Genomic DNA, 25,167 nt, shown 5'->3' with positions numbered 1-25,167 from the left:
CTGAGATACCCCCTGACTTAAAAGAAATAGCAGGAAAGCATAAAAGCTTCCGCCTGCATAGTTTTTTCACAATTATTTCTTAAAACGAGGGGCCATTTTTACTTTGTACAGCAGTTCATACAATGTGTTCCTGGTCCTCGGTGGGACCTCAGTGTACTGGTGGAATACTGATCTTAACAATCTGAACTGGTGGTGTTACAGATAAGCTTCACATTAGTTCATTTTCTACTAGTAAGGAATTGGAGCTTGCCTTGGTAAGGGCCAGATAGTGCTTGTCCTCTTATGCAACCAGTCCCCTTGACTTCAGTGGAGCTGCTGGCAGGAGTAAGGTCAGAAGTATTTGTAGTTAGAAAGCTACAGAGAAACTGTGAATACATTATCAAGCTTAAATGCATCTCTACCATACAGGCTCCTTAAAAAAAAATAATCATAGAGGCCTTATTTGTATGTTTTTCCTTGGGGAGGAGCTGAATAAAAGATTTTTTTTTTTTTTTTTTTTAATTTAAGGTGAATGGGAAGCAATGGGATCTTGAATGGACTGAGAGAGATGGTTTTGTTCTTAGCATGAAGGGAGAGAAGCCTTTGTATATAAGCACGCCATATATTTTATTTGTGTTTATTTGATCGTATAAAATCACAGGGCACTTGGGGTAAAATATTCAGAGCTGACTGCTGATTTCAGCATGCACTGTGTGACACCCTGGGTCTTTGAGGAAACCAGAGTGCTCTCATAAACTTTATTTTAAGTTATGAATACTTCTTTCTTCTGAAAATCAGGCCTTAAAGTGATGCATCTGAAATTAGTGACTGTTTCCAAGGGGAAAAAAAGAATTTGCTGGATTAGAAGAAATAAACAGCTCAGCAGTGTTAAAAAAAAGAAAGTAAATAAATAAAATAATTGGATAATTTTTTCATCGTTGCAATATTTCGTAGTGAGAAGCCCATTCCCACAGCCATCCTGGCAGGCTGTGGGAGCACCCGCTATAACAAAGCATTCACAGGTTCTCAGTGCTTTTGCAGGGGAGAAGAAGAAATTATCCCAGGGTTTCAAACTCTGGTAAAGGATAAAACCCAAGAAGATCAGATTGTCGTCTTATCCTTCTAACTTTGGATTTTTTTTTTTTTCAAAAATACTTTTTCAGGCCCATTTTGGCATCCTCTTAATTTTCATAGGAAATAAATTTCATAATTAACCAGGACATTTTATGCTTTAATTCCAGAAACCTGTACAATATTTCCTCTGTTTTCTGAGAAATAACAGTTTCCTGTGAAAGATGGCTTTCTTTCTCCAATCCATAGAAAAGTTCTGATTTGATTGGCACTTCTGGTTTACATTTAAAAAAATGCCCTTGCAATTTCTGTGTGAGTACTTTAACACTTGCAAAGCTTGTTCCAAGTTCTGCTCTGGTTCAAAATTTTACCTTTTCAGAATGTTATCATTCCAGTAAGAATTCATCTGGGAACAAGCAGCAAACTAGCTAATAATTTATTGTCAGAAGTAGAAATATTTGCTGCAGTTGCTAAGGCAGAAAGTGGAAAGTCTAGGGTGAACCAACCCTGGTCTTACCAGGAGTTGTTCCTGATAGGAAGAAATTACAGCACTATGTTAAAGGGTTTTGAAGACGGCTGAAAGTTAAAATTTTTGGAACTTTCTTCTGTCTGGCTGTTTTGCAGGTGACAGTGATACCTAGCTTCTCTGTGTTAAGTCTACCACCACCTTTGTGAGAAAATTTTCTATAAGAGTATTTTTTTATTAGAATTCATTAGTGTAATAATTCAGAACTACAGATTGTCCACAGAAGGAGCTATGAGGTTCAAAGTTTCTGAAAATCAAAGCATATTTGTCATAAATACATGTATCAGGGTGCTTAACAAAGTGCAATGAATAAGTTGTTATTTCTCAGGCAAAAAATAAATAATTTTTTATTTTTATATAAAAAAAAAATAACTCCAGATTCTTGCTGGAGTTTAACAGGCTCTAATGTCCATTTAGGTCAGTTGGGAGCTTTCTATTTGCAAGCAGAAATCGGGATCGTTACACCTCTCCCTGCACAAGCCCCAGCAATGTATTTTGTGCAGGTGGAGTAACACAGCAAATAGACTCATTTTTTCTGGGAGACAGACACCCAGGGTTTTCTGGCTGGGAGCAGACTGATGACTGCCGCCTTTCCCCACGCAGCTGGGTGCGGCCAGCGTGCTGGATGCAGAGACGCTCGTAGCTGAGCTCTTGCTCGATGGCAGAATTTAAGGCGAGCAAAGTTTTCAGCTGCTCCTGCAGCCAGCGAGCACTGCTGAGACCGTCCTTGGAGAGATGCTGCAGCCGACCTCCTTGTCCTGCATCACCCGTTTGACATTGCCAGAAGGACCGATGAGATGAGAATGGCCAACGGTGTGTGCCAGCAGTATCAGGCGTAGCTTGCTTTTCTGTCCTAGTATCCCAAATGTGTAAAACTTGTGCCCCAGTGTGGACTTGGTGTCCGAGCGAGGTTCTGAAACACTTTCCTATGGCAGGTTCTCTGTGTTGGGTCTCCAGTACTCACTTCATGAAAGTGGGTGAATTTTGGATGCTAACAACATACTAGGCTTGTACTTGAACAAATTTTTAGCTGCATTAAATTTTGTATCTGGTGTATTTAACTTTCTGATAAGAAGACAAAGAATAGTTCCAGTAGTTGGTTTTTTTAACTTTGCTTTTCCCTTGTTTTTAAACATCTTTTGATTAAAACCATGATATAGGGAAAGTAAATACTTTGCTAAAGTTTTTATTATCTTTCATTAATGGCTCAGAAAACAGTGCATTTGAAAATAAATTCAGGCTAAAATTTCAGATTTGCTAATGAAATGCAGAAGTCCAACACTGATAATTGCTGTACTTAAAAGCTTCTTGGATCAGGTGTTGTTTTACTGTATGGACATTTTAATTAGTAATAAAAATGTTAATCAGGATCTAGTAGTGGAATCTAGAAAGCACAAATACCTGCCTCGTTTTGCTTTGTTTTACTGGTGTGAATTTAGCTGTATTTCTCTTTCCATCTCCCTTCTCTGCTTCATTTATGTGTACACATCTATTGCTTTGGATAGCCAAGCGGGTAGTCACATCGGTTAGAATATCGTGAAGCAACGAGTTTATTCCGTGAGCCTATAGAGCTGTGTTACAGAAAACATCAATTTTAAACCGTTTGTCTTCTCGGTGGTGCTAGCCCAGTGGCTCACCGATGCCAGGAGTGTTTTAAAGAGCCATTATCTATTTGGTATGTGCCCAATTAAACAATAAATAGTTTAGAATGGCACATGCACTTTCTGTGAGGGTGCCTGGGAATTTTTCTGTGAAAACAGTGAAATCACATACAAAATAAACTGCCCTTAAGCGTGCAAAGTACTCGGGAGCTGAGGAAGGCTGTCTCCAGGCGCACGGGATGGTTCCATTCCTGCCTCCGCATCCAGCTCCCGTGGGCATGTCGAGCAGGTTTTCCCACGCGTGTCCCTCGTGGCAGGGCCGAGGATGACCACGATTCCCGCTTTTCCCCAGGCCTGCTGGGGGCAAATTGCCCATCAGCGTGCCCGCCTCTCCCTGTGCCAGGATGAGACCCGTGGCTGGTTGCAACTCTAATATACTCTGTGACAGCCCCCAACAAACCAACCCAGAAATCCTTCTCTGTCATCTCTGACAGTAACCTTAAATTGTAAAAACACATTTTGAAAGATGTGTGACTTTTTAAGAAGTTGATGTCCTTTTAATATGCAGGATCTTTGGGAAAAAAAAGTACCCTTTTTAAAATTAAAGCACGTGCCACAAAAGCATGCATTTATAATCATAGGGGTCTTTGTTCCAGTGCCTGCAGTACTAAATGCTAAATCAATAATAAATTTAAGATCTGTGTGAAGAACTGCAGCACTATAGTAATGGATCCGACTCTTTTCCAGCATTGGTTTCATAATGGTCTTTGTTCTGCCAGCGCATCAAGAGTACTGCCTGCCATTCACCTTGCCTTTCTGCCTGGGGTAGTCCTGAGCTATCAAGTTCAAAATAGTAACTTACTGATTTATGTAAAAATTTTCAACATTTTTAAAGCATTTTTTCAGGTTTTCTGCTTTAATCTTTGTTCATGGTAGCAAAACCAATGATGGTTTCACAAAAATATAGAAACAACAATAATATGTTTAAAGTAATCTAGAACCACTTTCTTACAAGGAATAACAAAATACAAATATATTTTTGAAAAATTACATTTTTTTTCCCCCACTGAAATTGATGTTTTAAAAGTTCATTAATGACTGCTTAAGTAAAGTGATCCCTAGTATTCCTATTAATGATTTTTTGGTTTTTTTTTTTTAAATCCCAATTTCCTGAAATCTTGAAATAGGGATGTATTTAAACTTAAATTTGTATTGGTCTCTGTCAGTGTAGACGATGGGCTTTTCAGGGGGTCTTGTGAGACAGGCGCAGCACTGCATAACCCTGTGCATAAAACTACCAAGGTCCTCCGTAAAATGATTCACGATGTTCCCCAGCAGACCCCAGAACCTCCCTGGTCGTCGGATGGCTCCTGCTGGTGGGATGGCTGGTGGGCATCAGGGCGGTGCTGTCCCTGGAAGAGGGGACCTTGGCGCAAGCCTTGATAAGAGGTAGTATGAAAGTCATTTGGAAAATTATTGGTTTTAAGCCTTAAAAATGATGAGAAAAACTCATTCTGAATAAGAACGCATTTAATACTAGGAGAAAAAAAAGTTATATTACAAACCTACTGAATAATTAAGCAGTGACAACATGCTATTTCGGGCTTAGAAAGGCACAGTTTGGCCATGGGCATACTGGGTTCAGTGCCCCTTGGTTTCAGTGAAGGCATTTCCTTGTTCCTCTGTGATCCCTCTGGAAATCTCTGGGAAGTGTCTGTTGATCCCAGCACTGGGCAGGATGGACCCTTACCGGTAGCAGTGTTGGCTCAGCCTTTACAAGGTCAAAACTGGAAAAAAAAGGGGGGGGGGATTACAAAAATAAGTGCTTAAAATTAGGTTCCCAATTCCAGAGCCCAGCAAATGGTTTGTTTTGGTGAGTTGTGTACCAGCAGCTTCCACTGCCACCAGTGACACTGGCTTGGATTTTCTCCTGCCTATGAGACTCTATTTAAATGCCTAAATAAGGATGTAACTTTGATTACCTACTTTATTTTTGCATCGTGACCCCAGGGCATTGCCCAAAAATGGTTAGGCAGTTATTTCTGCAGATTTTATTTCTGAACGATAGCAGACCTGCATGATAGTGGACCAGAATAACGACAAGTTTACGGAAGTCCTTCTGTCCTCTTACACAGAGGAGAGTCTTTGTAAGGAGTTCTGGAAATACTAGTTACTGTTTTCAGCACTGCATTTCCAAATTATTTAGGAACTTCATTACATGCAGCTAATTTGCATGGTTTTTCTTCTAATTGGTCCATTTGTTATTTATGTCAGTCAAGATCAATCTCCATAGGTGTGGCAAAGCCAGTATTCCCAGTTCATGTGGTTTCCCAATCCGCTGCTGCAGCAGCTGGTTACAAGGATTCCTTCGTAAGAGCCCAAGATTTAGGCTTGTCAAAAGAAAGTGATTATGGGTGGTGGGTGCCTTACAGAAAGGGTTAATGTACTATTCGCATCTTTGGTTAATTCAGTAGTATGATTTGGTAATCAAAACAATAAAAAAACCCAACTGTGGCAGCTGTGGGCTCATGCCTGGTAATCGCTCGGACTTGGGTCTAGTTGTGTGCACGTGTGTAACGAACACATACGTAACGTTGAACGGTGAGAAGGCTCGGGGGGGTGCGCGTAGCTCCACCGTTTGCGCCATAGATGGAGAAGATCTTTCAGACCATCAGTGCTGTTATCTTGCCTATGTAGGAGTTCTCCTGACAAAAAGGGGCCGATCTGTTAAAAAAATACGTACCCAGAGATTGTGGTGGGTTTCAGTAGGATGACTCCAGGATGCCTCCTCCTGCTAGCCCTCGGTCTCAGGGGTCCCAGCCCTTCGTTGGGGTGACATTTCTACTGAGAACTTACCACCAAGGCTTTGGGGACAGGGATTTTATGCTGTTTTCTTGGTTTTTTTCAGCTTTACTTTTTCTTTGGTCTTCAAGCTACTAATAACATTTATGCTTGTTAATAATAGAAATGCCCTACACTTAGCAAATTTGCCAGGTATAAAAATGGCTTGATCAGGAGTACTATTCAAAGTAACGAAGACCACAAGATTTTGGCGAAAATAATTTTGGCGAAAATAATTTTGGCAAACCACCTGTTTGTGTATAGCTATCTTGGTAGATCAGGTAGAGGCTTTGGAAGGGCTATATGAAAATTGAAAGACTACACTATCCGAAATTTAATAAAAAATAAAGTAAATCAAAGTAAAGTCTATAGTCAAACTCCTTAATTGTGATGCATTTGCTGAGTTTCCCTCTTCCATCGTCGGCCCTGCTCCGATGCCATATGGTCTACCATGGAACATTTAACTTGTCAGATATAATGGATTGTCCTGGAAGCAGATTTTTGCTTTGAGCGTTCGGCTCCTTTCTTGCATTTCACTCTCAGCTCCAGGCTGCAGGATGAAGGATTGTGGTGGAAATGCAAAGAAGAGACACACAGTTGATTCCCCTTAAGAGAGTGACCTATATGCCACAAAATTTTACCCACGTAAAGAGGCATTATCCCTGTCACTGACCCTAGCAGGCTGCATGTCAGAACCATTTAAATTTGTCCGGACTTAACAGATTGTGCAAATGTTTCAGAATCAAGTGCTTAGGAATAATAAAGGCTTGTCATTTCAACTTAGGCAGTGGCGGCGCAGCTCGCGCCGGCCAAGGGATGAGTATTATTTATTGTGACCTACATGTAACCTAAGCTGCCTGCCTTGTAGACCTTGTAAATTAAGTTCATCTCCCAGGGCTACTGAAACTTAAAAAAATATATTATCTGATAAGGAATCCAAATAGCCATTACTCTGTGCTGTAAAGTAGAGGTTAAGGTTGGGCGTGATCATCTCCATGGATGGGCCAGTAGCAGTTAATTACCGTCATACGTTTTGTGGTTGCAAGAGGCAGTGGACGTTTCTCCTTGGTGTGTTTGTACCTCGCTGAACACCGGGAACCTGCCGGAGTTGGAAGGGGGGACTTGGTTCGGCAGCTGTGAATAAAGTGCTTCCACTGGTGGACTCCAAAGTACGGGTAGACATCGTCAAGTTTTCTATAATATAAACTGAAGCAAGTGACTTCTGAAACAAACGTGACAAATGACAAATTCTTCCCTGCATCAGTTGTTTTAAAATTTCCTCTCACTTAAGTATAGTAAAAAAACAGTAAAATATTGACTAGAAACCATACGTAACATTGCTGTCGCATTCCGTGAAGTAATTTAAGAATCTAGGATAAAAATCTGGCCCTGCTAAAGATACTCAGTTTTATTCGGTATTAGCGCAGCTGGTATTTCACCTATGAAGAATAAAGTATTTGTAAATCAATCTGAATTTTGCTCTTCAGGGTAGCTTTCCTTGCAAATACGAAGTTTGTATTGAGGAACGGTAATTTTTTTTGCACGAAGGTGGTTGTCTTTGCATTTGGCAGCAAAAGAAAAATTGTCAGCTGGTAGAAGCGGGAAATCCCCCTCTCAAGGACTTTTTTTGTTCAGTGCAGGAATCAGCATTCGTAGGTGTCTTCACGAGAGAGCTTTATCATTCTTGATCTGATAGTGTTGGAGAACATGTGTACTGATGCTATGAGTTTGCCTGTATTCTCAGCCCAAATTGCTTGTTCCCGTAATGTTTAGGAAATGTCAGTTCTCAAGTGTAAAAATCTTATTAGGGTATGCATGCCCTCTGCTGGATATTACCGATTTGAGACTATTGGGTATTTCATAATGTTACAGTATATTTAATACCACATCATTCCTGATGTTTTGCCATACACTGAGAAGCTTGTAGTTCGTTTTGTCTGCTTAGCTAATTCAAATTATCCAATCTGTTGTTTTTAAAACATCAAAATTATAACAAAAATAAATGCTAGCCTTTTAAAATTTTATTTTCTGTACTGAACAACATTACAAATAAATACCATTTCTGTAGAAATGTATAATTGAGTATTTAATCTCAATGTAAGGCAGTATTAGAGACTCAGGTAGTTCTGTCTATATATGCAGAGAGCTTGTGAAGACGGACGAAAACCAGGAAGGAAATTGCTAGAAAGGCATTGATGCTTTTGGTATTAAAACCCGAAAATTTATCTTTGCCATCAGGCTTGTAAAATGGGTCCATGCGTGCTTGTGGTCAGCATTTGTTTCCTTCTTTCTGGTGTGTAGATGATGCTGTAGGCTTAATTCGGGCTTCAGGCAGGAGGGGTGGGCTCGGCAGCCGAGCGCTGGGGTGCGGAGGGCTGGCCCGCTGGGTTCGGTGGTCCTGCTGCCGGAGCGCAGGGTCACCCCGAGTCCCGAGATGTCGCCTTTTCTGTCACTTTGGAAAGAACGCAGCCGTCTAATAAGAATGGGTGCTGTTTATCACGCTGAGGTGTAGATTTGATCCCCAATCTGAACGATAAGGCTTTTGATCTCTTTATCCTTGCTCATGTCCAACGTGGTTTGTTTTAGTAGCCTTTTAATAAACGCTACTAGATAGGGTGGTTTACAGACCAAAGATTTAGAGCCCAGACTTGGGCTGCAGGAAGGTTTATTGTCCTCTTTCAATTCTGTGTCTTTCGTGGCCTTAGATCCTTATCTAACTTGTTTTAAAGCGATTCTGTTTTCATGCTTGAGTGAAAACCCAGGTTTCCAGATACATGATAAAGATCTCCTGAACTGGTCCCTGAACAAATGATGAGGGATCACCCTGCAGTGTATTTAAATTTAAAATAGCCCTGTGAGGCTTACTTAGGATAAACCAATATGCAGCGCTTTACATTCAATTCTTGTATGTTGCTTTCTGGTCTGGAGTATTATTACAACATGTTTTTGTCTCATATCTTTATGAAAATGTTGCCCCTTTTTATTATTCCAATTCTCTAGTGTTAGAGAATGCTTTTTTTTTTGTTCTCCAATGCCTGTCTTCATCCCCTGCCCATCTTTTGACAATTGTAAGTTCCAAGAATGAGAAGGGCAAAACATGGTGAATGGGTTTTCTTAGAGTTTTTGTTTCTCTCCAAAATAAATTTGCCTATTTCCAGAGTGATACAGGTGTTCATACTTAGATGATCATAATTATTTCCTCTAGACTGAAATTCCACGCAGATATGAAAAGGAAAGGAGACTAAAGATGTTTATGAAGTCAGATGCATCTTCCCTCTAAATGAAGGATTGTCTCCCATAAATGTTCTTCCATTCACGGCTTTTGAGCGTAGGTGCCTGGTTGCTCTGGGCTTACTGAACGTGGCCATTCGTGCAGCATCAGGCTCTGCGAGACAAATGTGGTGGCCCACGACACTGAGAAGTCTTGAAGGTTTCTTCAACTCGTTAAATATAATTTCTACAGACGGCATGAAATAAACAGTTGTTTTGTTTAAATACCTAATTTAATTATGAAAGTTTATTATTCTGGTCTCAATTAGTGTGTGTACTTGATATTAAGCTCATTAATGTTCCTTGTCCACAGAACACAGTATTATTTATTGGTTGCACAATTGCAGTGATGGCTACGAAATGGCAATACCTGCGTATCCTCTGATTAACTTCAAGGTGCTGAAAACCTGTTGCAAAGGGTGCAACGAGCTTGTTCTGACTGGATTAGACACCTTCAATCCTGTAATTCAGCTGTACCAGCCAGGCAAATAACCAACTATTAGCCTCAAAGCTTTCTTTTATGGGATAGTGGGATAATCTTTACAATCTAATTGATTTTGGTGGGACTAGTCAAGGACTAAGGGACCATTTAATATAAGTCTGGTAGAATACGGTCTTCAATATTCTCTCTTCTTATTCTTATAGTTTCAAGTATAGTTTTGCCACAGCTATTTTGTTTTAAAAGCACGCAAACAGAGAAATCACATACTGCCCTGTAATAGATGCTATTATTTGGTGGGTTACAGAAATAGATCGAGCAATTTGCCTTAGTCTTTTGGTTTGGGTCCAGTATCTCATGAACTGAGATCAGTGACAAAAAAATTTGTCTGGTATTTTCACGGGGCAACCGAATATGCATAGAAGGGACCGTGGAGCTTGGGGTGGGCAGCACTGGGGTCGGTCCCTTCCCTGTGCTTGAAGCCATCAGCCCCACGGAGGGCACGGGGCAAAGCTTGCTGAGAGCACCGTGTGGGATACCCTTCAGCAGGCAGCACAGCCTTTCCCATCAATATATATGTATGTATGTATGTATAGACACAGATACATATAACCTTGCCTGTTTAAGCATGAGCACTAGGCTAGTGAGGTGAGTCAGTGGTAAAGTACCACTTCTGCTCTGAATTTCCTTGCTTTAGGTTGTTCAAGTCAGCTCTGTAGCTTTATTTTAGTATAGGTTTTAGGATTTAATTTCCTTTGCATTTTGATGGTACTGTTTAAAAAAAAAATCTCCCTTTGTAATGGTACTTGCTCTGGCATCATAACATCTCTTTAAGAACCATTACTGTTTACTGCACATCAGTGTAAGTGCAAAAATCCTCTTTCGCGTCAAAAAGATCTCTTTCCCCTAGCATTGTGCTACATTTTGGGGTGTGATGCCATTCGAATTATTGGGATTAATCCCTTAGCTTTGTATCTAGTTTGTGGACCTTCCCTGGATCAGATGCCATGTCATTTGTGCTATTTTGCGAACGTTATTGCACAAACTTTGCTTAAAATCTATTAGATTTCTTTCTTATTGTCTGTACTTCACACATAGCACAAAGCAGAAATAGCTCATTAACATGATACTTCCATTACCATCGGATGAGATTCTTTGTGATGTAAAATACGCTGTTCAAAACCTCGCTGAAATAAATAGGGTATTTTGACTGTATATCCTATGCCGGTAAGTGCGCTACTGTTGGAGAAGTACGTATATATAACCCGGGTCAAGCCGGAGTTAGTAACTTAGCCGAGCTAAGCAACTCTCTCTGCTGTTTAAACGTTGGAAGAGGAGAAATCGCAGCCGGACCCCCGATGTCAGCAGCCGCTGCTCGGACCCGCTTGTCCCCCCCAGGTCTGCGGGGACGATGCCTTCCGAACCTTTTCCGTGCCTGCCCCCACGCCTCACCTTTCCCCGCAGCCCGAGCACAAGGGCTGCCTGTTCCCCTGCCAGCTCCCTGCCTGCGGCTGCCCGGGAGCTGTGCCGGCGAGCACCGCTCCCTGCCCGGGTTAACAGTGGAGGAGACGCCGGGCTGCTAGGAAAACTAGCTGTCGCACAAAGGGGGACAAGCCTCCAGCCAGCTGTTAGCCCTGGTGCCAGGGACGGCGTTCGGATTTGCGTCCCTCAAGCGAGAGTCCAAAAAATTTCATTTCATACTAAAGGCGTATTTTTTAATTATTTTTGCTTCCCCCCCCCCCCCTTTTTTTTTTCCTTCCTCTTTTAAAGAAGAGTGTATTCAAAAGTTCTGAAAAAATAAAGAAGCTACCTGCTGGCTCCTCTGATGAAAACATGGGCAGGCTATTTTTTCTGTCAAGGGCAAAAGATAGCAAGGCCTGGGAGGCTGTCCGTGGAGAGCACAGGGTATATACATTTCTCCAAGAGCGAGGTGCTTATAGGTATAGGATGTATAGTGTACCATGGCTCATCTATTGCAGTGAGGTTTTTCCTCGGATAATTTATAATTCTATACAAATTTTAGCTTGATTTCTCTGCTGAAATGAGTCAGGTTTTCAAATCTCTGAGGCAAAAAAAAAGCAGTGCTGATAACGTGGCTGTCACTGGCAGAAGTTACTGTGCAGGGCCGGTCCTTGTGTCAGGCAGGTCCGGTGGTCAGAGACCTTCGCTCACGCTAGTGAGCACTGAGATGAGTCCCACGCTCGCTCCCTGGAGTGCTCAAATCCTCCCTTTCTCGTGCAGCCAAACTTAAACAAGCATAAGAAAATTTTGAACGCAAGAACTGTAGATTAAGGCAGAAGTAAACTGTTTCATGATCCTCATCACAATGCAAATAAACCCTGCTATGGGTGATAACACGTGTGTGTTCGTTACATACAGACAAATCTGGAACTATAAAGTTCAGCCCATTCTTCAGTTGCTCAAAACTTTTTCCCAAATATGCTCCAGCTCTGTGTTCCTCATACCTGGTCTGACTTTGACACTGGCTTCTCCTTTAATCTGTCATTCTCTGTAGGGGAATCGATCGGGGTCCCTTCAGGATGCATTTGAGACATCCAAGATCAGAGGGAACAATCATTAATTTTCAAAAATGCTAGAAATGCAGTAATAAAATAAGAAACAGGTTTAAGCAAAATTGCAGACCTGAACAGACTGAAATTTGCAGCCATTAAAATTCCAATCCCTAATACAATTACTTTTTTTTTTTTTTCTTTCCTCAGATAGGTTTCCCTTCTTCAGTCTAACCAAGAATTAAACCCCAAATGTAGGGCAGCGGAAACCTGAATTAGAATATTCTGATCGAACTCATCTCTCAAAAAATATGTCAAACATGAAATCAATGTAAACATTGAATTGAAGTCATTTATAGAAATAGCTTCACTTCCTTTTCTCTACAGATGGAAAGAGTTGCCTCATGCCTCTCATTCTGCCTACCAGAAAAAAGCCAAGGTGCCCTATCTCCCAGGGCAGGGGAAAAGAGAGTGGGGAATCAGATGACTTGCATTTGTGCTTTGGAAGTTGCTTAAATTTTCTACTTAATTTGATTAATTTTTCAAAGTACACCATGGAAAGGCAAGTGGCTTCTTTATTGATTGATTGGCAATCCTGTGCTGCCTTTATTTTCTACAGTTAAACAAAAATGCAAACAAAATATTTATGAAGCAATTGTTTTAGTTTAGTGAAGATAAGCAGTATTTTTTTCTAGAGGTATTTAGAGAGCAGAGACTTGAGATTCAGTGTTTCTCAGAAAACAGGAGCTGCATGTAGTTCTTTCTTTGTCTCTCCTTTGATTGGCATGCATTGTGTCAATTAATTGAATATATATATATTTACACACACGCTAAGTTATTGCCTCTGATAATAATGGAGATGCTTTTCTGCCTTACCTAAAGAACAAGTGCATACTTGAAAGTTATTCACCAGCCTTTGTAGGTCAACTTCTTCCATGGAGCTTTGTTTCAATTGTCAGATCATAAAGCCACGGAAGGGTATAGATCGTGTTGCGTGTTCGGAGTGCTGGTAACAAATGGCACATTTTAGCATTTGGTCCTCTAGGTAGAAAAAATTAATCAGATGTCTGACAAGATTTGTTATTCGTCTCTATTTCAGGCTCCCTTTTTTTTTTTCTTCTTTTTTTTTTTTTTTTTCCTGGCTTACAACAAATATTACTAACGGGTACTTTTAGGTTTTAAAATATGGACAACAGTACTCCATGCAGTAAAAGACTTGAACGATTAATGCTACCCTTATGCCTCTTTTGAGTAGTTTTAGCCATGGGGCTTGGCACTGCCACCATTGTCTTTGTGCCAAAAAATATCCGCAGCGGCTGCCGCATTCTAGTACTAGAGGGTTGTCTCGAAAATTCCGCAGTGAATGCGTCGGGTGTCTACATCGCTGTAGACACTCTCTCCTTTTTAAAACATTTTTAAAAAAAAGGAGAGAGAATCTTTAGCTCTTGCAAACCTCGGAAAACGCACAGTACAGGCTGGGGTGTTCAAGTGACTGAAAATGATGCATAATGTACAGTAAACGTAGAAATTCAGGAGAAGCTTTTGTATTTGTGAGCACAAATAGTTGCTTAAAGAGCCTACTCTTGCATATTATCAGCACTCTTGCAAATTTTATTATCTGAAACAAATGTGCCAGTGAATTTTAAGCAGAAAATCAACATCAAGAGTGTAGCTAATTTTAAATGGACAGTTTATACAAAAGATATTCCCCCCCCCATGAAGTGTCATTGCAAAAAGTATGATAATTTCATAATTACAGTTGATAGTGAAAATCTACGTATGTATATCTTTTTAACGGTTTCTTGACTTTTTCATGAATTTCGGTTATTTGTTCTTAATCGAGGAGGCGGATTTCTAGCTGTATGTGGGAACAACAACAACAACAACAAATGTAATAAAGTTAAAGGCTTACACTATCAGAATGAAATGTGTTCACTCATGATCTCTAAAGCTATCTGTTTGGTGGTAAAAGTGGATGCTATAGATGAAATCTTTACAAGGAGCATAATCCTAAAAAAAAAAAGTCAATCTCCTGCTGGCTGCTGTGCCGCTTTGGTACCTCACAGACTTCGACAGAGTCCTGGACGAGTGCCCATTGATGTCATGGAAACACTCAAATTACTGAGAATGATTCATGTCTATGCTGTTCTCTTATCCTCCCCCACACAAATAGAAGTAGATTTTAACCCTGACAACTTGTAATTTGCAGTGGGTTTATTTTTGTATCTGGATAAATATTTTTTAACAACTGAAATTAAGATGAGGCTGCCTGTGTCTGATACGATAGAAAAGAAGATTACTGATACCCAGGCAGCAGCGAGAAGCGCGTTCAAAGTACCTTGTGTCGCTGCTTGTACTTGGTTCCTCTCGACCCTATTTTTCTGTTTCGGATTTTTTTTTCCCCATCTTCACCGCTTGTTATTTGCATCGACTTTCTGGCCCTCTTGGGGTGATGGGAAGTAGCACACGTAACTCCAGGCGTGCCAGCAAGACATTTTGTTTTCTGATCTCGGCATTGGACTCGGGGATTCACGATTAAAATTTCATTGTCATTTCAATCTTGAATTATTTCTGCATAGGCTTCCAGTACTCTGAACCTGAGGGGGGCTATGGAGTGGGTGATCCATCATTTTTGTATAACCAGATACAAGTGCTTTCAAAAGTTATTACATGTGCAAATGTCCTATGAATTGCAAATAAATTTTGGAGGTTCCCCTGTATAAGTAACTACTGCACGTGGAAAACAACAAAACCAAAACCAATTGAGAAACAAAAGCAAGCAAGAGTCTTAAACTGTGATGAGGAGAAAGGTGATTTTTTTATTCCAAGCCACTTGCAATAGTCAAACTTTATCAATAATACCTCTGAAGGGCAATCAAACCTAGTAGCTATATATTAAAGGAAGGGCTTGTGGAGTCAGAATGTGGCCACACCATTTTGGGAACGATTAAAATGAACTCCATCATCCTTTGTCTAACGACCTGCCTCACCATGGGTCCTTTATGAAATTTGGATCGCATTGGGAAAACCGAGCACAGCAGAGCCGTGCGGCCGTCGGGCAGTAGCACTGCCAGCTCGGGACCCCTCATCCGCTGCCTGCCTTGCTCGGGCCCCGGCAATTGGCGAGGTCGGCGGATATCGTTGTTGTTATAATCTGATATTTCTAAACGCAGTTAAAGGACGTTTTTTAATGGCTCCGGTAGGTATGCTAGCACAGCGGCTTTATCTCGGCGGCGCAGGCTTTGGTGTGGGGCTGTCGCCGCATCTCTCGTACGTGGGGGTGCGCAGCCACGTGAACCCGGCTTCTAGGTGCAGAGGTGTCCCCGGCATCGCTGGGAGTTGCGCGCAGAGATAAACTGAGCATCTGGTCCCTAGTAACTGGTACTGTGTGTTGTGGGTTTTATGCCCCAGCCTATAATAAAAACTTTAATTTTATGAGTGATTTTTACTGTGTTCTTGGATGTTTTGTTAGATAATACCTCCCCCCCTCCCGTGATTATCCTCACCATAAGGGTGGTCTTTTAGTGTCAATATGTTTTGTATCAGCCCTCTTGACTGCTCTTTGTCTCCGGAGCACGTGGTGCGGTGCTGCTCAGCCATGACTTAATGCTTTGCAGAAACCACCTCTTCCCTTCTTGATTTTGTTTGAGTCTGGCCATTCAAACCTGAAAGAACCTTTATTTTCCTTTGCAAATATGGCATAACCGTAACCGGTACTGCAAGTCAGGCTGCTGGTTCTGAGTGTTAAAGGCTTCCTGGGAAAAAAAAGAAAAAGAAAAGGGTGCTTAGGGCTGGCAGAGGGTCTGGGCAGTCCTTGGGCCCCGGCTCGAGTCCCAGTGCCGCTGGGGCAGCCCCAGCCCTGGTGGCAAATGACGAATTTCCAGTCGGTGTCTTTCCCCGGTGTAAATTCCATCATCACCTTGATCACGGGGGAATTTCCTCCTGGGAAAGAGAGCGGGGAGCCGCATCCCCAGCAGCTCCTGGGTGTGAAGCTGGCTGTCTGGAGAGCCGGTGAGGGGCTGGCCGTGCCCCCGGCGCGGCGCTGGGGTGGTGGGGGACAGGTAGGGTGCCTGGGTGCTCAGCCCCCGAGCCGGGGGGGAGGCGCGGAGGAGGTCTGCTCCCACCTTCAGCCAGCTGGTGGAAGCCCGTTAAATCCCGGTTCCAGGAAGCGCGTGGAGCAGCGCAGCCGAGATTAGGAAGTTTATTTCACATCACCATCCTCAGCATGAAAAAGTGTTAATCCCTTTCTGTTGCCTACATGCATTACGCAGTCGGCAGTGCTTATTTTACATATGTAAACAGCACTAGGAAAATGTGGTGAACATCATATAAAGTGCTTGGAGAAGCTATATATATATCTGTTTATATGTGTTCTACATCTTTTTTTTTTTGTTGTTAACAGGTAAAACAGAAAGGGGTTCGTACTCATCGTATGGAAGAGATTCGAATTTACAGGGTTGCCACCAGGTAAGTGAAAGTCTGCTCAGCAGAGGGGTTGTGATAAATACTCTGATAAATGAGGTTTGCTTCTTAAAGTTGTACATCTTAGGGATAGGCTCCATCATAAACGGCGATGGCTGCAGATGTGCATTTCTCAGAAACGGGCTTTATTTGCAAATGCAGGTTTTAAAGCTCCTGCCTGAGCTTTTCTAGCCAGGATACAGTTACTGGAGACTATGAGTACTTGGGTTGACCTAATACCGCCCTAGTCAGAGCTGCTGTGAACTATTGATTATTGTCCCTTGCAACAATGCCGCACTGTTCAGCATGGCGGGTCCTTCCCAACAGCACAACTTCAGAAATTACAGAAGTGGAAACACACCGCAGAGCTTGTGTCAGCCCCTAGCTTTGGATGGCTACTGCAATAAATTATAGTTTTCATAGAATCTGTATGATGTTGTGTGAAAACAAGGTTGTATTGAGGGATAAAAATGTCTGTGAAAATATGATTTGTTGTCCCTTTTTGTTTCTGAATTGTTTTTGGCTGGAAGTCAAGGCCAGCAGGCTAACAGCAAAGCCGTCTCAAGGGAAGCATGCGTGAGCTAGAAAAATAAGAGTAGTTTAATTAAATAATAAAATGCCAATGTAATACAAAGGTATAGCATGTGTGTGTGTGCGCCTCTCTGCACTTTGCATTTGCATACTTTTAAGTCTCCAGAGAAAGTCTGAGTCTAAAAATACTATCAATAGCCAAAAGTCTGTGCTTTGTTTCAAGACAATTGATTTTTTTAAAAGACACTTTCTTTTTAATTTCAGTAGCAATATTAATCGTGTGTTTAAATTCATTTTGTTCTTGAAGAGTGCTAGGCTTCCTTTCCTTTTTCTAAGTGCAGTAGCTTCGCACTTTGGAAAACTATTGAAAGACTTTAATAGCCTTCTTAATATTCAAAGCTTTATACTGTTCAAATCTGCCAGGAAAAAAAAACCAAACCAAAAACAACCAACAAAAAACAGTCAAAATGCATATTATTTCCCTATAGGAAAGGGAAATACTTGATCTCTTCTTCCCTTTCGTATGTCCGTGTTCTTTAATAATGTGGGGAAACAGCCTATTCTTACATTGTTGGTCTGGGTTTTTTTTAAACACTTAGTGTAGAAAAATGAAGCCATTTGAGCAATTAAACAGAAATTTCTGTTCACAGTGCGCACGTGTCCGCCATCAGCAGCGGCCGGAGGCCGGGGCAGTGCTCTCGGCCGGCTGTCGCCGCGCGCCCCTTCCCTCCGCAGCCCCGCGTGTCCCGGGTCGCATCCCGGCCCCCGCGCCCGGACGGGCTCCCACGGACGGACGGACGGGCTCCCACGGACGGACGGGCGCAGCCGTCCACCGCAGGGGAAGCATCCCGGGAACGCCGAGCGGCGGCGGCGGCAGGGAGCTGGGCCGCGAGCCCCGTGCCCCTGCTGCGATGCTGCGGGCTCCTGCGCGGGACCCTGCCCGCGGGTCCGGTTTCGGAGGTGGAGGCAGGGTCGGGGGAGCCGGCGGCGGGGGGCAGTTTCCCTTGCGCAGGTGGCCGCGGGCCCCTTCCACCGGCCGGCGCGGAGCTGCTCTGCTTTACCCCTCCGCTAACGGGGCCGGCGTCAGCCCGGAGGGAGGTGAGGTTTGTTCTGCTGCCAGAGAGGCCCCTGCGCTTGCCGGTCGTCGTCCGCGTCGTTTTGAGTTTTGGGGATGTTTCCTGTGCAAAGTTTTGCACGCTGAGCTTGGACCGGGAAGGGTGATAAGGGAAGGCTGCTTTGCCTTGCTTAAAGCGCAATTAGCGATGTTTAATTCTACGTAGAACAAACTGGAAGGATGCAGAGATGCTCGCTGGTGAAGGTTTGCAGGCCAAGCCTTGAAAGTAAAGTTAGTGATGCACTGAACCTTCACATACACAACTCTTCAGTGAGTTGGTAAATGACTTGGTGATTTCACTTGCAATAACCAGCACAGATAAGTGCAGAAGGTCACATGTGTAACCTTACCCTCATCTGATCCAAACCAACTGCAGTAGCTCTTAATTAGTTTTAGGAGCCATTTCCAGCTAGTGCTCTTTGCTTTAAAATCCTTGTATGCTTTTGCTTTCTATTGCTAGGAGGTAGCAGGATGTGTTTCTGTCCCCAGTGCATGCTCAGCGTTGGGGATATCGTCCCCAGTGTGTAGTAGCACCCGTCCAAGGGTGAGACCTGTCTCCTCTGCAGCTCCAGCCTCTTGGAGATCCCGCTCTGCTGCTCTCTTGGGTCTGCTGCGGTTTCACATTTCATCTGAAAACATACCTTTTCTTTGCTGCATTTTGCTTTTTGTTTTTCTTTCAGTCTTACTGTGTTTGAATGATCTCGTGATACTGCAAGTAAGTTAGAAACTGTTTCTGAGTTCAAAACGGCACTACACTTCAATAAGTTATATGGTCTATATATGCCTTGTGTCTGGAGTCTTAATGTGACCCGTACTGTGGCCCCTTTGTGCACCCATATCTGTGAATATCTCCAAGATGCAGATGTGTATTTTCTTTACTTTGGGAGTAAAAAGTTAATCTTAGAATCTAAGGGCAGAGAGGTGCAGCTGTAGGCTTGAGAAGATAGTTTGCCGTAAACACATAATTTTTTCTTAAGCATCCTCAGCTCTACGTCCCAGCCAAAGCGAGGGTGGCATTTTGCACAGCATTTTGCTCTTGGTGGTAGTGGAGAGTGACCTGGTGCCAGATACCCCCAGCGTCATACGATACAGAAATTACTCAGTGTGACGTTACTGCAGCCTCGCCGCACCCACGGTGCTGGGAGCGTGGCGGGGTCGGGGCAGCTCTGATCAATCCCGTGGGGACAGCTGGCGGGAGCTGTGGACCCCCTCCTGGCCCTGCTTGCGCCGTGCCACCGCCTGGCTTGGCCTCTCTCGGCCAAGTGACAGATCAGCAAACAGCTGAAACCCCTCGTGGGGAACTGCCGGGTAATTGCCATAACGAGGACGGTTGCCCGCAGAAACAGGCAGCACGGTTTCTGCCTTGTCTTTTCATGCAGCACCAACCACCTGCAGAAGTCCACACGCCGCTCCTGCTCGCCAGACTTCTCTTCTGGTCCAGAACGCAGGAGAGGACAAACCTGAAAGTGCCAACGAGCTCCAGCCTTTCGGCGAGCTCCTTCATGTTGTCTGAAAAAGAGGATAAGCCCCGACGGGCAGTGCAAACCGGGGGGATGCTGAGCACCGCAGCGCCGCTGCCTGTCCTCTGTGCCAGGGAATACGGTCTGTCAAGACACCAGAAAAACCCCAACATTTATTCCAATAAACAAGCCAATGGCTGTGGCTGTAGTATGAGAGTTAATGCGTTTTTTTTCCCTGAACAATAGCATTGAATACTTATCTTTCACACTTTAGTGGACCAATTCTGGAGTTTCCTCAGGAGTCAGTTGGTACAGACATGGTCGGCTCTCTGGATGGATCCTTGATTATATCTACGTGGCAGTGCCCTGTGGTTGTGTAGCGTCAATGAAAAACTGGTGGAGAAAACCCTACCTATCCATTCTCCTTTTCTTTGGTTTCATTCATGAAAATTTGAGGATTATTAGGAAGATACTACAATAAAAGTGCAAATAATAAAAACTCCAATCCATGGAATAGGGTCTGTCTTTCTACCGAGAGCATCCACTTTCTTGAAGTGTAGTGGAAGAGTAGGTGAAGCAGATGACCAGTGCCCAGACAGGAAGGAGAAAAAAATATTTCTAAAATAAGAATCTCTTGAATTCCTGAAAGGTACAGAAGGAATAATGCTTAATGCTGAGGCTGGACCATCTGTTGTCTGTTCTCCAGGCTGCAGAACTATCAGGATCCACCAAATTATTAACAAGTATGAACCTTCAGGCTTAAAAGAAAATTAAATGCTACAAGCCTATTGCAAGATTTCTAGGATGGGCTTTCACATGTATTGAGAAAGATTAGCTTATCTAGACAGAAGATATTGAAGAAAACTTGGTGAATTCCAAAGGAAATATTGGTGGTGATGTTGCGGATTGTTGAGAATCCCCTGAAGCCTTGGGTTATCTGAGGGACTGGAGTAGTGGCAGGAGCTGTGTGAGCTCCTTTTTCCTAAACCCAGGAGGAGCATGCAGATTTTGTTGATTTCTGAAAGGTAAATTGCTACCTCCAGATGTGATGCATTGCTCTCTGTAGATGAGTTCCTGGAACAATTAAGGAAAACTAAATACCTAACGATATTGAACTTGCTACCTATTAATCTTCTGGTAGGAAAAAAACCAACAACCTCTTTTCACACAAATAGCAGCAATGATCTGAGGTTTCATCCCTGTGCTGTGTTCACACCAATGAGAGAAGAGGTCAGATACACAGCAACCCATTTACTTCAAGATGATTTTTATTTCCGAGCCTAGGGCCCAATTGGGCTCTCACTGAAAACCATAGCAAATACAACACTGATTACAGTGGGAATGGAAGAAAGCTTATCTTGGGAACTATTTAATTCCATTAGAGAGAAGTCATCTAAGAAACATGTACTGAAGTTGTTGTCAAGACACTTTTGAAACACTGGCTTCATTGAAGTTAATGACAAAAATCTCATTTCATTCAGTGAAGTCAGGATTTTGCATGTTGTCTTAATTCTGTGCTACTTACCATTTCCCCAAAGATCAATTTTTTTTTATATTGTGCTGGTTTTGGGGGGATTAGCAAGGCAGTAGTATTAAAAAAAGTGCACCTACTTGATTTCTCTAACTTTATTCTAGTTTCCTGTATTAGTCTGTATTCTTGGTTGGGTACTCAGATGGTAAGTAAGGGTCTGCACGTGGTAGTGAAGAACAATGCATCTGCTTCTTTATTTAGAGAGCTTCACGTAAGTCAGCCCTGTAAAGAGGTAAAGGCAGAAAGAGCTAGAAGAAATGAAATGGTAGGTGGAAGTGAGCATCAGCCGCTCCGCTGCATTAGCGATTGCAGAGCAGGGGCTGGTGCATGGGTGTGCGTGAGCATCGTGGTGGGAGCAGGGAAACGCTCTGGAGGAAATGTGAGTACCTTGCTCTGGCTGGAGGATCAGCTTGTAAATCACCATGCTTCGGTTTCCCAATTACAACTAAAAATGAGGGGCTGTGTTAATGAGATAGGCATGGATTTGACGGATGGACCACTCGGTGGATAAGGAATTGGCTGGATGGTCACACTCAAAGGGTTGCAGTCAACGGCTCGATGTCCAAGTGGAGATGGGTGACAAGTGGTGTTCCTCAGGGGTCGGTATTGGGACCGGCACTGTTTGACATCTTTGTCGGCGACACGGACAGTGGGATTGAGCGCACCCTCAGCCGAAGTTTGCTGACGACACCAAGCTGTGTGGTGCGGTCGACACGCTGGAGGGAAGGGATGCCGTCCAGAGGGACCTCCACAGGCTTGAGAGGTGGGCCCGTGCGAACCTCATGAAATTCAGCGAGGCCAAGTGCAAGGTCCTGCACGTGGGTCGGGGCAATCCCAAGCACAAATACAGGCTGGGCGATGAGTGGACAGAGAGCAGTCTTGTGGAGGAGGACTTGGGGGTGTTGGTTGACAAGAAGCTCAACATGACCCGGTGATGTGTGTTTGCAGCCCACAAAGCCAGCCGAATCCTGGGCTGCATCACAAGAAGCGTGACCAGCAGGTTGAGGGAGGTGGTTCTCCCCCTCTACTCCGCTCTGGTGAGACCCCACCTGCAGTACTGCGTCCAGCTCTGGGACCCCCAACATGAGAAGGACACGGACCTGTTGGAGCGGGTCCAGAGGAGGGCCACGAAGATGATCAGGGGGCTGGAGCACCTCCCCTGTGAAGACAGGCTGAGAGTTGGGGTTGTTCAGCCTGGAGAAGAGAAGGCTCCGGGGAGACCTTATAGCAGCCTCCCAGTACCTAAAGGGAGGCTACAAGAAAGCCAGAGAGGGACTTTTTACAAGGGCACGTAGTGATAGGACAGGGGGTAATAGCTTTAAACTGAAAGAGGGTGGATTTAGATCAGATGCAAGGAAGAAATTCTTCACTGTGAGGGTGGTGAGAGGTTGTGGATGCCCCATCCCTGGCAGTGTTCAAGGCCAGGTTGGATGGGGCTTGGAGCAACCTGGTCTAGTGGAAGGTGTCCCTGCCCATGGCAGGGGGGTTGGAACTAGATGAACTTTAAGGTCCCTTCCAACCCAAACCATTCTATGAATTCTACAGTGCTTATAAAACACTGATATTCCTTAGTGCAAGAGGATCTGGATACACAAAATACTATTATTAGACTAATGGTAACGTGTGCTGCTTATAGTAGTGTGGCTCCACTAATCGGTTAATAGTTGACGAGACTGACTTTGAGTAATCCAGAGCCATTGCGCTTTTCTGAGCAATAGTTAATTCAAAAAAGCAATGAATAAAGAGAACTGCAAAATGAGCTTGATGGCCAGAAAACATATACCATAGATTTCCAAGGCAACGCTCGAGATTGTATGTGGGAATAAATTAGATAGTCCTTTGAAAATTTGGATTATGCCTTTTTGGCAAATGCATAGTAACAGATACTTAGCTTTTAAGGTGTTTTAACTTAAAGCAAATCCCCAAATCCTAAGATGACTTGTTTTTACTACCAAGTCTTTTAGAAAGTGAGTCTAAATGTTGGTTTTGGATGTACTGATTTACTTGATGTTCAAGAAATACTCTCAGAGGCCATTTGGAACCATCCCACTGTTAAAAAGCTGACTCTGGAATGAAGTGCTAAGGTAAAAGCTAGTGGAGTTGTACAAGCTCAGCCAGGGTTTTTTTTCCCCCCCTTTTTTTTTTTCTTTTAATAAAACACAACTGCTACCAAAATATAGTAAACTTTATCCAGATTGAGGTCGTATCTGCTAGCCGTCAGCTTAGTTCAAGATACCATGGTAAGAGAAAAGCCAACCACCAGAATGACATAGGCATGATGTTTAACTTTGTTTTTATTGCAGCTTCAGTTCAAACAAGCAGCATTAGAGGCTGCAACAAAATGGCTCCTTCGTGCATTTACAATGCCGTAGGCATCCGAGGGCAGTCCGCCCAAACCTGCAGCAGCTCTGTGGCTTTCCAGGATTTCCTGAGGGACTGTATCAGTAGCAATTTATTCAAGGAATCCAGATCAAAAAGGAGTAGACTCCGAGATCCTAAAAAGTCAGAGGGATGTGACTGGCAGGGCAGCGTTCCTGCAGAGAGTATTTCTGCACTGTAACACAATGTATATCATTTAACTTGTCTCTTCTCTGTCTTCCTTTCAGTACTTTTTCTCCGACTCCCCTCTTCCTCCTTGCTTTCCTGTGCTCTCCTCTCTCCCTGCAAAACCTCCGCCCCGTCCCTCTGGAAGCAGTGGTGTGGGTTTCCGAGAGGCTTCTGTTCAAGGGCACAGCAGGCTGCCATGGCAAGTGAATATGCCAGTTCTGGCTGAGGTTTCTAGAAACTCATTTGAAAGTTCACGCAGACCCAACCGGAGTTCAGCCTTGTAGCTGCTAATGTTTTCCTGTATCCTCTCCCATCAGATCTGACTCCAAATATTTGTTGGACATTGCAGTCTCTTTACAGACGCTACACGCTCTTTCCTGACGTCCCTCCTCCTGCGCGCGCGTGGATCCTCTCTCCTTTACCTCCCATCTTTTCTTACTCCCCTGGCCCTCTGTGATGGGTGAGAGGAGCCTTTGGCACACAGTGGGGCTTGCGGCCCCCTCTCCGTTCAGCTGGGACAGCCAAGGTGCTTTCTCAGAAGGTTTTCTTATTAGAGGCATGTGGCGTTTTATCCTCTCTGTGTCATAGCTCGCTCCGAGGGGAGAAGTCATTGGCTTTTCCTCCTTGAGCAGGTGGCTGCGTGGCCGACACGCTCCCCGCTTCCCTCCTGTCCCACCCCTTTCTGTTCCCTACGTACAGTAGCAGACTGAACGTTTCCCGTGGAGGAAGGCAAGGAAAGCCTTGGATTTTAATTCTTGAATGTTTGTGGCTCAGTGAGCGTAGTGGAGGGAGGATATGCTGTAGCTTTTACAGAGATTTTGTAGAGAAGTAACAGAAGTATTGCTGGAAAACTTGAAAATGAGTGTAAGGGGAATGAAAGGAAAGACACAGGCGGCTTCTGCAGCAAGTGCATGTGGATTAACTCAGCCCAGCTGCCCATGCCCGCCTGTCTGTGTGTCCGGTAAGGCTGTAAATCCTTGCATAATGCTGTTCTTCTCATGCTGAGAAGGGAATGGACAGAAATAGCTATTGCCCATTTTCTTTTTTCTTCCAGAAGTGCTGGGACTTCCTTTTTCTGCTGTGAATTATTGAATTGTTGCAACATCTTTAATTATATGAAGAGGCGTCCAGCAAAGACAGAAGGGAAAAAAAAAGCAGGAGGGATTATCTTTTTTATCTGATATGTACTTTTAAAAGGTCCTTCTTCAGTGCTTCATTCAGCATGAGATTGAGACTAATGCATATTCTGAAATCAGGATTCTGATTTAAGCCGCTAAAGAATAACT

At 43.4% G+C, this 25,167-nt stretch overlaps 1 protein-coding gene across 18 annotated transcripts in view; it reads left to right on the top strand.

Annotated features, from left to right (window-relative positions):
- The window catches only part of TCF4 (transcription factor 4), a 247,575-nt gene that overhangs the window by 105,133 nt on the left and 117,275 nt on the right, over positions 1–25,167 (top strand). For all 18 annotated transcript variants that reach the window (XM_052775821.1, XM_052775820.1, XM_052775819.1 and 15 more), the window contains one exon: positions 16,640–16,704. In XM_052775821.1, coding sequence (XP_052631781.1) covers positions 16,640–16,704 — 65 coding nt within the window. The remainder of the gene's footprint in view (positions 1–16,639; positions 16,705–25,167) is intronic.

The sequence above is a fragment of the Harpia harpyja genome, chromosome Z, assembly GCF_026419915.1.
Source record: "Harpia harpyja isolate bHarHar1 chromosome Z, bHarHar1 primary haplotype, whole genome shotgun sequence".
Classification (NCBI taxonomy): Eukaryota; Metazoa; Chordata; class Aves; order Accipitriformes; family Accipitridae; genus Harpia; species Harpia harpyja.
The sequence above is the reverse complement of the archived record's forward strand: the minus strand, read 5'-3'. Positions and strand labels throughout refer to the sequence as shown.